At 35.3% G+C, this 15,347-nt stretch overlaps 1 protein-coding gene across 1 annotated transcript in view; it reads right to left on the bottom strand.

Annotated features, from left to right (window-relative positions):
* The window catches only part of LOC149794966 (uncharacterized), a 199,251-nt gene that overhangs the window by 172,225 nt on the left and 11,679 nt on the right, over positions 1-15,347 (bottom strand). Inside the window, exon 3 of the mRNA XM_089963739.1 lies at positions 3,492-4,941. Coding sequence (XP_089819865.1) covers positions 3,492-4,941 — 1,450 coding nt within the window. The remainder of the gene's footprint in view (positions 1-3,491; positions 4,942-15,347) is intronic.

Below are 15,347 nucleotides of genomic sequence, written 5' to 3'. Positions count from 1 at the left end.
TAACCCTACTACACTCACACACACACACTCTCTACCAACCCCTGTGACCTTGACCAAAGAATGCATTTGATATAACAAATTGTGGTCATATATTTTAAGGATTTTTAATTTTAATCCTTTTTCTTTTTAAATAGCTAAGAGAATAAGGTTATCTTGCACCATTTACCTTTTATCTTGTATGTGAAAATATTTACTTTAATTTGGAAGGCTTTAGCTTCCTAAAAATTGAAATAAGTTTTATCATGTATATTTGTGTATGCTATCTACAAAGTTGAGTAACCTGAGATGATTATAAATGCAGTTATTGCAAACCATTTTTCTTCCTTCAGTCACAGTAATAAACTCTGAGCACCTAAATCAATAGGTTTCTTCTTTACCTGAAGTAAAAGACATTAATAAAGTTTGGTAACTGTAAATGGGAGAGCACTCAAGTTAATTTGATAGAAATAATGTTTTCTTTTTTATGTGACTATGACCCTGAAATCAATAGAGCTCTTTCTCATCCAAAGTTCAAGCCATTCCATAAAGTTTGGTAACTGCAGATGGTGGAATACTCAAGCTATTGTGCAGAAACCATTTTTCTTCTTTCAGTCAATGATTCTGATCTATGATCATTTTACTTTGCAATTGACACTATCCATAAAGTTTGGTGACCTTAGAGATGGTTCAATGATGCATTATAATCATTTCTTGTTATTAGGTACTCTAATATTTAACTTTTGACCTAACAATGTATAAGGTACTTCCTGATCCCAAGTCAAGCCATCCACAAATTTTGGTAACTGTAAACAGCAGTGAATTCCATGTATTTTACATAAACCATATATTCTTTCAGTTTTGGACTGAAAAGTCAATCAGCTTCTTCCTAACCTCAGCTACAAACCATCCACAAAGCTGGGTAACTGTTAAATATTGGGTAGCTATTTAACAAGACTGTTTAAATCTCAAGTTATCATGCCAAAAAACAGATAGATGGATGGACATCATAACACCTTATGCTATTTAACAAGACTGTTTAAATCTCAAGTTATCATGCCAAAAAACAGATACATGGATGGACATCATAAAACCTTATGCTCCAACTTTTGTCTGAACAAAACGGATTGAGGCACAAAGTTTCAAAGACAAAGACAAAGACAAAGAACTGTGGCAATATAAAAAAATTAACTGATTTATTTTTTTCATTTTGGAAAGGTATCTATCCATATGCATGTTATATTTACATATTGGCCTAATAAAGTTTTCTCTGTCTTCTCATCCCATTCTCTCTGAATCAGAATAAAAATGTCTCAAGCTATGACAACAATGATATGAATCCTGTGAGGTGCCAAAAAAATGCCTTAGAAAAATCAATCCAAACAATATGTAGGTTTCAAGTGCCAACTTACTTAAATTCTTCTCTTGAATTGGGCCAACTATCACAGACTGATCTAACAAAAATTATATTTTCAATGTCACCCATATCTGTTAAGCTCTCTGGCAAATGGTGAATGTTTTTGAGGGCATAATTCTGGATTAAATATATTATTGAAAATATCTGAATATGATAGAAATATAAGTCTTTAATCGAGTGTTGATTGCCGACCAAAATTAAATGATTATCAAAATTTTAGTGTAGAATCTGTTAACCTACCTAAGACTGCAAGCTTCCCAATGAACATAATTCATGTCTGGATTCAAAAAATTTGAGTGTAGAATCTGTTAACCTACCTGGACTGCAAGCTTCCCAATGACACATAATACATGTCTGGATTCAACATTTGAGTGTAGAATCTGTTAACCTACCTAGACTGTAAGCTTCCCAATGACACATAATTCATGTCTGGATTCAAAATTTGAGTGTAGAGTCTGTTAACCTACCTGGATTGCAAGCTTCCCAATGACACATAATTCATGTCTGGATTCAAAATTTGAGTGTAGAATCTGTTAACCTACCTAGACTGCAAGCTTCCCAATGACACATAATAAATGTCTGGATTCAAAATTTGAGTGTAGAAACTGTTAACCTATCTAGGCTGCAAGCTTCCAATGACACATAATTCATGTCTGGATTCAAAATTTGAGTGTAGAATCTGTTAACCTACCTAGACTGCAAGCTTCCCAATGACACATAATTCATGTCTGGATTCAAAATTTGAGTGTAGAATCTGTTAACCTACCTAGACTGCAAGCTTCCCAATGACACATAATAAATGTCTGGATTCAAAATTTGAGTGTAGAAACTGTTAACCTATCTAGGCTGCAAGCTTCCAATGGCACATAATTCATGTATGGATGCAGATAAACCATAATGCCAATCCCTACTAGGTCATATGACCATTATTAAAACCTTTTGCATAATGCTGTTCCACTCTAAAGTTTGTTGGTACCATGGGGTCTGTAATGATTCTACCCTCATCTCATCATTATTCATTGTCTTAATCCATGCAAGAAATGTGTTGATTAAAATAAAAAGCAAATATTCAAATGATATAGTCATTAATTTAACAAAATAGTATGAAACATTATACTGTATGTAGGAGATACCTTTTTAGTCTCCTAAGAATTTTAAGTTCAAAGTACATGTTGATATGTTTAAAATATAGCAACTTGTGATTCAAAACTTATTTTCAATAAATATATAACTGCTCAACAAATATTTAGTTCAAAATCAGCAATCCCATGTAAAATTATGCTGCAGAAACAAACGACATGAATACAGGTATCATAACAATGAAGGCAGGATATAAAACTCTTTCCAGTTCATATAAATATAAAGTTACATATTGCATTTAGTTAAAATCCAACAATTCCAAATAAAGTTCTCATGTGGAAACCAAATTCTTGATGTTGACAACTGACCCATGGGAAAATACTTGTAAGCTTTCTCACAAATGGAAGTGATCAGAAAAGGTGAGCACTTTGGAAATATATTATGAGGCACTTTCACAAAATAGATTATATGTCACTTTCTGGAAATAGATTATATGTTACTTCCTGGAAATAGATTATATGACACTTTCTGGAAATAGATTATATGACACTTTCTGGAAATAGATTATATGACACTTTCTGGAAATAGATTATATAGCACTTTCTGGAAATAGATTAAGATCTAATCAATATCAAGCTGTATGCCAATTTTTTTGTTCAAAGTCAGAAAAGCTTGGCAAACTAATACTGCAGAAACCAAAGTCAGGAGGATAGGCAATTAGAGCAGAAACCAAAGTCAGGAGGATAGGCAATTAGAGCAAATAGCTTTATGGTCAGACAGATAGACATATATGATTACTATGGGCTCTGTTGACTTCATTGAGTGCAGCCCAAACTATATTGGTATACATTTTTACTTCGTGTGAATACAAGAAATTATTGTTCAGTATATTCAATTCATTTACCAGAATCTTCATTTGATTCCTTCATTCTTTCATAGCCCTCATTATCTACATAGTAAAGCATTCCAGCATTATCCTCTAATGGTAGTCTTTCTACTGGCTTCTTTATGTTTTTACCTTTTTCAGCATGGTCCATGTGGGCATTTGATGAGGCTTCCTTGTCACTTTCAAAACCTTTCAATACATCATGTCTGTCATCATGGGACATTCTTTGGGAATCAATGAAGTTCACTCTATCAGGATGACCTTTGTTTTTCACGGAGTCTTTGTTGAATTGAAATTGATTTTCACTTAATTTGGGGTTAAGCTGAGACTGACATCTATCTTCATTCAGTTCAGATTCATCCCTTTGGATGGGTTGGAACATTGCCAAATTTCGTGAAAATCCTTCAATAACTGGCTGTGGTTCTTGTATTGTCAATCCCTGTGCAGATATTCCTGTACATGGTTGAAGCACCTCTGTCTTTATTAATTTATCCATCACAGACCTCCTCAGTGGTTCAAGTGGTCTCTTATTATGTACTGAAGGATTCTTATGTGACCATGCAACATCATGTTTTTCGTTTGTTGAATTTTCTTCTTGCTGATGACTATTGACATCTTCATCTTTTATATTTAACTCCCTCGTTGTATGATCAAGATCCTCAATATCTGGAGAAGGATGATACTGACTGTGGCATACATCAGTCTGCCCCTCTTCATCTTCATCACTAACAACATTCTCTTTCCTACCAATGTGTGGAAGGTGCAGTTTCTCATGTCCACATTCTTTGGTTTTTAGACTGTCTCTGTCTTGTTCACTAACATCCTCTTTCACACTTGGAGTAACTAAAGACTGAGTGCCACGTCTGCTTGACAGTTTAATTGTACCTTGCTTCTTTGTCTGGATTCTATCATGATTTATATATTTGGTCATATCTTCTTTAGAGTCAGTATGACTTGTATCTGTTGTGTATTTCAGTCTTGCAGTTCCCATGGCTATTGATCCAGATTTAAGTGGAGACTCAGGGATCAATAATTCTGACTGAGAGCTCATGCCCTGGAAATAAGCTACCTGACACATTTCATCTGGTTCTGAGTCAGTGCAGTTTCCTTTTTCTTCATCAGAATCTTTTGGTCTCACTTCCTCTGACTGAGGCCTGCCTTGAGGAAATCTGGCAGGCTGATTAATTGCTTTTGGAAAATTCTCGACAGTGTCATCTTCCACAGCAATATGCAAAAGATTCTGTGGGGTATACAAGTTAGCATTTTGACCATCAGCACCATGGTGCACCATCACATTTGGTTCTTCAATGGAATAGGAATCAAAACTTCCAGATAAGTCATGTGATTCTTTTGATGCATGTGACTTGTCTGGGTCAGAGTTAGCGTGGTTTCCTTTTCCTCCACTGGCCTCCTCTGTTCTCATTTTCTCAGACAGAGGCTTGTCTTGAGGAAATTTGGCACAGACTGGTGTCACACTTAGTTCTTCACTGGAATAAACACTTCCAGACAAGGTTGGTAATTGGTTTGATGCAGGGGTCTTAAGTTTGTTCCATGATCCATCTAAACTTTCCTCATCAGAATCCTGTAAAAAGTAAATAAAATTTTAGTGTTGTACCATACAATGCAGGTCTCTTGGATGAGCTCAAAGGTAATGAACAAGTAATATTAAAGACACAAAATAATAAAAATGGGTCAAAAGCATTATGATAGAATATTATTAAATTGTTACATATTTGGTAACTGAAAACTATATACACAATAATACATTTCAGCTTTATTCCACATCAGTAGATAAATCAAGTTTCATTTTGTCTTGGGATACAATTAGGTCATCAGGTGAAGGGTATTCAGATATCATATTAAATTTTCTTTTCAGAGGCACTGAACAAAACCAAATACATTATCTCGGTCTTTAGACTTTAAAAATTTTATAATGTAAATGAAATATTTTATATATATATATATATGTGTGTGTGTGTGTGTTTGTGTGTGTGTAACTTGGTGGACCTGTGAATATCATCAACATGCAGACATCAATCAAACACTTAAAATGATTCCAGTCTTAGTGTGTGAGATGGAGATGTGGTTTGAACATCTATATCAATGAAAAATATCAACCATGTAAAATTAAATGGGTATGTAATAAAACAAGATGCTCTACTAATGAAAAATAATTTCCAGTAATCAAAGATAAGTCTGATTCTTCTCTTTAACTGATGAGTATTGAAATGATCTTTAATATTTTTTAGGAACTCAAACACACCACATTTGCCAACAAAATAATTTTAGTAGATTTGATTTAACATTTTCACCTGAAACCTGTAAGTGCAGTGCACATTTCTTTATCACAGCCTTTGACTTTGAACACATTACTGTGGACTGAACATCACTGTCTCATATAATGTCACAATCTAACCACATGCTAAGTTTGATTAAATCTTTAAGCATTATTTTTGGGAGAATAAGGCCTAAGTTATTAAAATGGTGGCATTCAGTGCTAAAATCCATTCATACTGATTTGTACTATCATGCTTACAAACTAGTATAATTTAATACCTAAGTCAAAAGTAACAATAAATATCAGGGTGCTATAAACTTTTTCACTGGAATGCAGTAAAATACCATGTCTGGTTAAAATTTAATTGTATATATATGCACAAATCATTGTATTCATAAACTCAGTTAAGAACATAACTTCAAGCAAGGAACTGACTCCAAGATCATATAGGTCTATTTTTCAAAACTTTTCCATAAATGTACAGATATCATGGTGGATTCTTCTGCACCATTTTCACTGAGGACCAATTAAATATTGCAAGACACATTTTAATGAAAATCCCTTGTCAGTGCAACCATTCATGCAAACCTGAGTGATACTGAAATCTTTTAGAATTCTTTTTGCCACGTCTGAGGTCATTTGAGCAGTTAAGAACCATTTGCATTACCACTAGCTGTAAACTAGACTGACCAGACATCACAAGAAGTCTTTAAGTGAAATCCCAATGCAAATATAAAAATCCATTCAGAAGCGGTAACAGTAGATAAGATTTCCAAGATGGCCACCATGATGGCAATGCCTAATATCATATTTATTTTGGAACAAAACAACAATACTAAGTCTTTTATTAAAAACCCTACATCAGTATCTTCTATTAAAAACCATATGTGAATATGAGAATCAGTTCAGAATTATTAGTAATAAAAAGATTTTAAATATAGCGATGGTGGCAACCATGTTGGTTGTATGAAACCATATCTGACAGGTACCATTTCAATTAGACCAACTAGACATCACAAGAAGTCTTTTAGTGATTACCTGATTTTAACACAACAATCTGTTCAAGAGGAGTGATACAAATTTTTGTAGTGGTATACGATGGCTGTCATACTGGATGTCATATAAAATCTTTTAGTAAAACCCCATTTTAACATGACTTAGGATTTGTAGTAATTTCAAAAATTTCTAGATGGCCACCATGTTCAATTGTTGCAGATGTGATGATGTCATTGTCAGAATTAACATAATCTGAGAAATCAACATCATTTATGGTGCATTTATGTCAAATATAATAAAACTGTCTTCATCTCAAAAATTAAAACGCATAAAAATTTAGAGTAAAGTGTGTCAACAATGACTGTAAACAGTTTAGACCCCTTAGCAGTGAAATCTGAATGGAATTATAAACAGCTTAGATTCATTAGCCACCCCAGTTAGTTTGGTTGGTCATATTTTTTGTAGCTTTTACAAATTGAATCTAATGAAATTGCATGTATGCAACTGCACCTGCAACACCTTCCATGGCTACCTTCACATGTCTGACTCATAACACTAGAGTTGTTAGTGACCTCAAGCTGTTAGCAAAAAGGAGCTCACAAGATAACCTTCACTTCCATGATGACACCAGTTGGTACATTTGAGAGTGGCCAACTAACTAACCACAGATTGTTGGTCACTACATGCAAGTTTTGGTTGACAAAACTGATTTCCCATATGCACTTTTGTATGCACATTTAAAACGTGTAATAAATTGAACACAGACATCATTTTATGTAGTTTTATATAAAAAGAACAGAAAAGAGGTCATAATTTTAATGTGAAATGTTTTAATTCTAAGATATATGTTTTAATTCTACAATCCATCTTGGTGTAAATTGCATATCAAAAAGTGACGAGGTATTGATATTTGAGCCAAGTAACACTTTGACCCCATTATTTTTGTAATAAATAGTAGGTCATAGTGATGCAGTGTAACACACATCCATCCAATCCCAAAATACACAAAAAGGATAACTGTTTTTATTAGTTTTACATACCTGATATACCCTATACACTGTGACTTTGATAGGGTCATATTATGGTACATGCCTGATACACCCTAAAGCTGCAGTTTAATAGGGTAAAATGATTCATTCCATTATCTGTAACAATGTAACAGCTTCAGGTGATAATCTGGGCACACAAAAAATGAGACTTGAGAACTGGCATTATGGATAGGCCTGTGAAAGTGTTATGACAACATTAAGTTATAATGACAACATTAAGTTATAATGCATAGCTACTGAGTTTATCAAGTGTTCTATTACTTTGTTTAATCATTTGCAAGTTACAGCTCCAAACAAAAATAGTAATGTCCACCTTAATAGCCTTAAAGTGAGAACCATAGAAGTGGTAAATAGGACATTCTTGTCTTACATGTAGGTCAACGTTTACAATATTGTTACCACTAATTCTATCAGTTTCAGAGTTACAACCAATACATTGAAAGAAAACACTGATCTGTGATCATGACCTTCAAGAAAGAAGGGCAAAACACTCACTATTTCTGATATGTAATTTTGCAAGCAAAATAATTCTGAAAAGATTTTGTACAAAATTACACAAGTATTTATGCCAAGTAAGTGGAACTTCCTTTACGATGCTAGCCAAATAAGCATTTTTTGTAAGCCACATCCTATTGTTATGTATATTTAATTTATGTATAATTGTATTTTGGACTTGACCTTGTCCAAAATCAAGTTCATTGTTTACCTCTTGAACTTCTGAGGCAGAATCAGTTTTATTGTTGTGTTCAGTATTTCATTTTGGTGGAATTATTTATTAAAATTATTATTCACTGGAAATACAAAGTGCTCATATTCTTGTACTGGAAGATTAGTTTGGAATTATAGTGACTCCAACAAGAACATTTTTTGATCATATTATTGTGATACATAAAAAAACTGTTAATACATCATTGCAATTCAGACCATTGGTATATTACCATGTTCAATATTGGAACTTATTTGGAATACCAATGGAATTCAGTAGGAACTTTATATATCTGGACTTGTGATAAATCTTCAAGGACTATTTGGGATTTAATTCACATTACTGTAAGTTATCTTTAAAGTTTCACTTTGTATTCTAAAGAAACAAACTATTTGTTGAATTTTACTAAATTTGTTGGTTATTGTTCATTTCTGTTACTTAGTTTAAAGGAGACCAGAAACCAATGGAAATATTGGATAATAATAAAGGTACTATAGCAGTAAACCTTATTCTGAAGTATCATCTGCGACCGAAATGCCAATATTAAAATATTGGCCTATCTTCTAGGAGCTGAATTTCCGTGACCTCGTATGCAAAATTTCCGCGCCTATTCGGTTACTTTCGGGATGTGACGTCATAGTAGCGACTCCAGCAGCCCAAGTGGGAGTTGCCAGAGTAAAAGACAATACTGTTTTGCGTTGCTTACGGGTGTAATAAAACATTAAGAAAAGCCAGTGGACAACATTTTTTTTTCTTTTCCGAAAGATAAAGGCATACTGAAAGAATGGATACATTATTACAGACGAGTCGATTTCAAAGCAACACCATACAGCCCTATGTGCTCGTTACATTTCTCAAAGAACTGTTACGACAGGGATTCTGAAAAAATGGCAGCTCAAGGATACGCAAATGCTAGGCTTAGACAAAACGTTGGCTCTGTTCCAGACATAACGTTGAATATTTTAAATCCTGGGAAAAGTGTTGAACGTGCGAGTTATGAAAATAGGCAGAAGGCCGAGTAAGTGACCACAAAATGCAACAATCAATTCACAGATCTTTTATCTACACCAGCAGTGCTAAAAATAAATCGGATAGCCCGACACCCTGGGTCCCTCTGGTTTTAGTTCCGGCCCATCCTGTATTCAAAATGAGGTGCCCGTCAGGCTTGTCGAAACAAAAATTGTTTGCCTGAGGAAACTTTGATCGCGCTGGTGAAATTAGCAAATGTATTTTCAAGATGTTGACATGCATGCCTTAACACGGCACAATCTAAATCAAATCAATACTGTCCAAGGTGAAATTTAGATTTGATTTTAATCAAATGGAGGCTTTGCCAAAAATAATATTCTAAACCTGTCGTGTTTCGAGAAAACACAATTTTCAGTAATCTTATAAAAATTACAAATTTTAAAAAAAAATCATTGTATACATGTAGTATGTATAAATGGTAATCTGTAATGATTGGAACTGATATAAAATTATTCCTTGGGCAGTTTAAATAACAGCGATTAAAAGAAAAGAGGTCAAAGTTTCACATTAAATGGCTGACAACAGAAACCGGGGGGGGGGACTATTGACCCAACCCCTTGCCCCAATGTGCGAGCGCCCATGGGACGTACCTTTTCTCCATGTGATACTCCTTATTATTCCCCCAGGACAAGCCCATTTTACATATTCTGGTCAGCTCTGGCTAAATTGCAAAATAGCTAAAGTTTTGATTTAAGTACGCAAACAATAAAGCCGATGTGACCGTTCCGGTGGACTAGTGGTTAGAGCGTCCGCCTCGGATGCGGGAGGTCGTGGGTTCGATTCCCGGCCGAGTCATACGAAAAACTTTTAAAATGGTACTAACAGCTGCCTCGCTTGGCGTTCAGCATTAAGAGGTTAGTGTTAGGACTGGTCGGCCTGGTGTCAGGATAATGTGACTGGGTGGGACATCATGCTACATGTCTGCGGCATGATGCCCCAGTGCTAGACATCACTATAAACTGCCACATTGCAGACATCGTAGCGATATGACTGAAAAATTGTTAAAGCTACGTTAAAAATCAAAATGACATCACGTCACAATAAAGCCGATGTGACTGATGAACATATTCCATCCTTGCATTGATCTTGTGAAAAGGACTGCCCTTCGGACATACTTCAAAGAAACCCTGTTCGACAGTGTGTGTATGTGTAAGCACCAGCAATTGATTGCCAAAATAAACGATGCCTATTTTGTTGTTACTTACGATGCCATGGACTTCAGGTTTAAGTCTTAATGCATGTAACACTGTTTGCTGAACAAAATATTTATTCAGAATTAGTTCTTTAGGGCCACATATACTGCATGGTATATTTTGTTTTATTCCTTTTAATTTAATTATGGTAATTAAACTTTACATATACGGTCGAGGAATGTCAGGTGTTAACTGGCCGAGTTTCTTTGGCGGAAATGGAGATGCGATTTTTGTTTGCAGAGAAAATTTCACAGTGATCATTCATTTAAGCTAATTGGTGACAATTGTATTCTTTTAATTTTGTTATACTATAGTACTGTTGTAGTTGTTTAAAAACATCTGAAATTTACTTGAATAATGTTTAATTTTCACGTTCTATTTACTGAAGAAGAAAAAAAAAAGAAAAAAGATGTTGTGTGATATTAATTATTTCGTCCAGTGCCGGATTTAGACGTGTGTGCGTGTGATTTGAATTTTTAACGTAGCTTTAACAATTTTTCAGTCATATCACAACGATGTCTGCAGTGTGGCAGCTTAGACTGTGGATTGCATACGTTATATCTATTTATAAACGGTTTGGGGTTGGTTTTTTCTTCTTCTGACAAATGAAAATTGACAGACATAATGTAATTATCGGGACTTCGCTGCTAAAAATTTAGAGATATTACGAGATCGAGATGTAGATGAGGAAATACCCCCAAAATCAGGAGGTTTTTCTCCCGGCTTGAGAGTTGACAGGTATGAACTGTCCGGGCTTGTGGAATTTCAGTCAGGGCTTGAGTTTATTTAAGTCACCTGCCCGGGGCCTGTGCCTAAAAAAATTCTTTTAACACTGACCAGTACAGTACATAAACTATTATATCAGACTGCAGATTCAAGTTTTGAATGTGCAACCCAAATGTGGTCTCCTTCCGTCTGCCTCGCTCGCCAATGTTTATGTTTGTATTCGAAGACTGGCTAGTATTGCGTCACGGTACCACGTGATCTGTCGTCTCATTAAAACTCGTGGTATCTTCCATGCAATAAAATCACTACCCGCTTACGATATTTAATTTATAAACATGTCAGTCGAATTAAAATCTGTAGAGAATTACATACGTAGAAGGAAAATTTTGATTTCTAGTCTCCTTTAAGAACACGGAGTTGTAATACTATGATGTAAATAAGCAGACAAAGCCTGGGCCATAGATAGCACACGCCTGGTCTAAGCACAGTGAGTCCACATTTTCATAAAGAAGCATATGATCAGTGTCACTTGTATAGTTTTCACACCTGCTTCGGCAAACATGAAATTCAATGTAAAAAACAATGATTCAGCATGAGACACAGAACTAAAGCAGAATTAGGTAAATGACATGGCACAGCCTATCACCATGATTTGAAGCTATGCTACAAGCGGTATGGCAGGAATCAGAGGAAAATGTTTCAATCCTGTAAATGTATATTTCTCTGTTCATTTCCAGTTAGTATACATATGGTAGTAACATTGATTCCAGGTTATGAGGCAAGGGCAAGCCTTCAACTCCAGGGATATAGGGGCCCTGAGTGGTCTAAAGCGCTCTCCATTACGGATCACTGCCATCTCACCTCTGTCTGCGTGGGTTTGAGTCTCGGATTCGGCTAATGTGGGTACGTGAGAAAGCTTGCCAGTAGCTTCTCGTGGGTCAGTGGTTCTTTCCGCGGTTTTCCCAGGTTCTTCCTCTACCATTAATACTGGCTTCCATGTATAGCCTATCGTGTGCTGAAAAATGGCATTAAACCCTACAACAACCACAACTACCAGGGGTATAAATAACCCAGACATATATTGGAAGCATACATGCATTTATTCCCTCATGCCCATTAAACAAGAGTCAAATTCCCAACACCTATAATTTGCATTCTGTGGATCACAGCAGTTTCCAAGTTATGACCCTGAAGCAAGTCCTCTTTCCCAGGTCCTGTACTGGATTTTGTCTCATGTCCTTCAACCAATATGGCTAGAAAGTGGGAATCTGTACTGTTTCCAGGCTATGACCCAAAGGCATGGTCTATATAGGATACATGTCTGATTTTGCCTTCAAACCTGTATATGGTTACAAGGTAGAGATCTTAACAATTTCCATGTAGTGACAAAGGAGATGAATGCCAAGCACCCACCCTGGGACACAACCAGGGAAAGTAACCTCAATCCTCATTACATATGTTAAAGCCCTGGCCTTGATGACGACACAAACCAATGTACAGATCTCCATTCTTAAACTATTGAGATATTTTAAAAAACTACCCCTGCTCCTGGTTCCATTCCCAAATGTCATATTGATATCTTAAAACCACTAACACATCTACAGATTGCCCCAACCATATCCCAAACTTTTCAAGTCTGTATCTACAATGGTGTACAAGACACACTATATTATTAATGGATGGGCAGGAAGACATAATACCCATATTTTTTCTAAAATGCCTAAGGACAAATGTCATACAGTGGAACCCCGCTATAACGCGCCCCGCCATAACGCGAATTCGGATATAACGCGGTCGTAGCATGGCTCCCGAAATTTTGTATATTCATTCACACATGGAGAAAAAAAATTTGGAGAAAAGTAAAAAAAAACAAAACAAGAAATTAACTTCATTTTGGGCATGAGATTAGTTGTGACTTTTAAAATAATATGATCGTGGCATGGTTCCTGAAATTTGAAATTCGTTTACGTGTATTTTTATCGGACCATGAAAATATTTGTTTAACGTACGAGAAATAGTGTGTAAAACGTTTATTATAATTTGGTGGAAGAATTCGCGTATGACTTTTAATAATAAACGATCGGAACTTAACAATTTATCCAGGTTCTTTAAGTGATTTTGGAGAAGTGATCGTGTATGAATTCTAAAATAATACGATATATATAACGTACGAGAAATAGTGTGTACAACGCTTGGCTTCTGAAATTTATCAATTTGAACAGGTTGTGGTGAAGCTCCGTATTCTACTCTAGAAGAGAAAACTGGTTTCATTAGGTTTTTGAATTGTTAAGCCGAAGTAAACATTATCGGAAGTGTTACTTATTATGGATCCATGAGTAAAGCCAGTAAATCGTCTTTGTGATTGTCTTCCATGAATTCTGTATACAGTCATTGCTCAAACAATAGCTGACATGGGCTTCTTATTTAACTGCAATCACAGCCAAGCAGCAGACAAAGCTGTGGTTGATACAAGAGTCGCACAATTTAATAAACATCAAAGGACGAAAGCCGCCAACATGTATGTTGTGCTTGGCGGTGTGATCAAACAACAAACAGTTGAAAGTAAATAATATCCACTTTATTATCTGTAAATTAAAAGGGTATGAAATTGTACATCCGTTCAGCTTAATTTTGTTTTATATAAAAAGTGATTCGTAACCATTGCAGGCCTTCATTACTTAGTTATCGAGCTTTATCTGTGTACGTTGTTTGCTTATATAAAAAAATATTTTACTGTTATGGAAAAGCAAGTTCAAAAACGCAAGTCATTTTCTGCTAAAGAGAAACTGTATGCCCTAGATCAACTAAAGAAGGGCAAACAACAAACTCAGCTTGCCAGAGATCTAGGAATCAGCGAGTCCACTTTGCGAGGGTGGAAAACAGATGAAGGAAAGCTCCGTAGTCTACCCAACATTCTTGAAGAGGAAACTGGTTTACAGCGTAAAAGGGTTAAGTTAGCTAATGACAATGTCCTAGATTCAGCTTTGTACCAATGGTTCATCCTATATTTTACATGACGAATTCAGACTATTACAAAATTATTGAATATTTTAAATCTGTACGATTTTCAATGAAATTACATCCATTATGGATGAACTGCATGCCACGACGGCACGGTAGCATACGGTGTTGATATACTTTTCATGATATAGCGATAGTCTGGCATTATCGGTCAATCTGTATTATTGTTCAAACAAATAAAAATTAGTAAATGTTTTTAATGCACAGTAATAATCTATAAATATATTAGCCATCGATTATTTTGAATATATCTTAATTAATGCATTCCAGTTAATATTCATCTGATGATAAGCCAACTTTTGATCATTGTACATGTATACACGTATATGTTCTCGGAAAAAAAAGTTAAATATTGTAAAACCCCGCATTAACGCGACCCCGCTTTTAACGCGATCCGATTTTATGGACCCCGATCATCGCGTTATAGCGGGGTTCCACTGTAGTTATTTATGGGGGCATATTTAGACATTATCTCTTAAGAAAGATTCTCAGTTCATTGACTTACAGATTATGCTGTATTTTGACCCATCATGAGAGACCACCTGCCAAGAAAGACCATGATTTGTTGGCAGAAGATGTGGTTTCTCAAGATAGGCTCCAATGTATTTCAATCCTGCCTAAACTTCAAATGGTGCATGTACTTTCCTTATATCATTCAAGTCAGAAACTTCAAGTTAACTTGGAATATGATTGTCTCTGTGAATATACCCAACAATTGTAAGATTTTATCCACCTCCTGCGTTGTGGAACTGAAGTAAATATGTTGTCATATATAACGATGATCCTAAGAATCACACAGCAGGGACTGAAAAATTCACTTTCGATTCACTTGTCCAAGACCATTGGGACCCTATATTGTCCAGATCCATATATCCAAACACTGGTCCATGCAAATATTTACTGTGATGCATCAGCAAATAAAAAAATTGGGAAAAGATAACAAAAATAATACAAACTGAAAATTCAGAAAACTACATTTTTGCAGACAAA

The sequence above is a fragment of the Sinohyriopsis cumingii genome, chromosome 7, assembly GCF_028554795.1.
Source record: "Sinohyriopsis cumingii isolate HCF-2022 chromosome 7, ASM2855479v2, whole genome shotgun sequence".
Lineage (NCBI taxonomy): Eukaryota > Metazoa > Mollusca > Bivalvia > Unionida > Unionidae > Sinohyriopsis > Sinohyriopsis cumingii.
The sequence above is the reverse complement of the archived record's forward strand: the minus strand, read 5'-3'. Positions and strand labels throughout refer to the sequence as shown.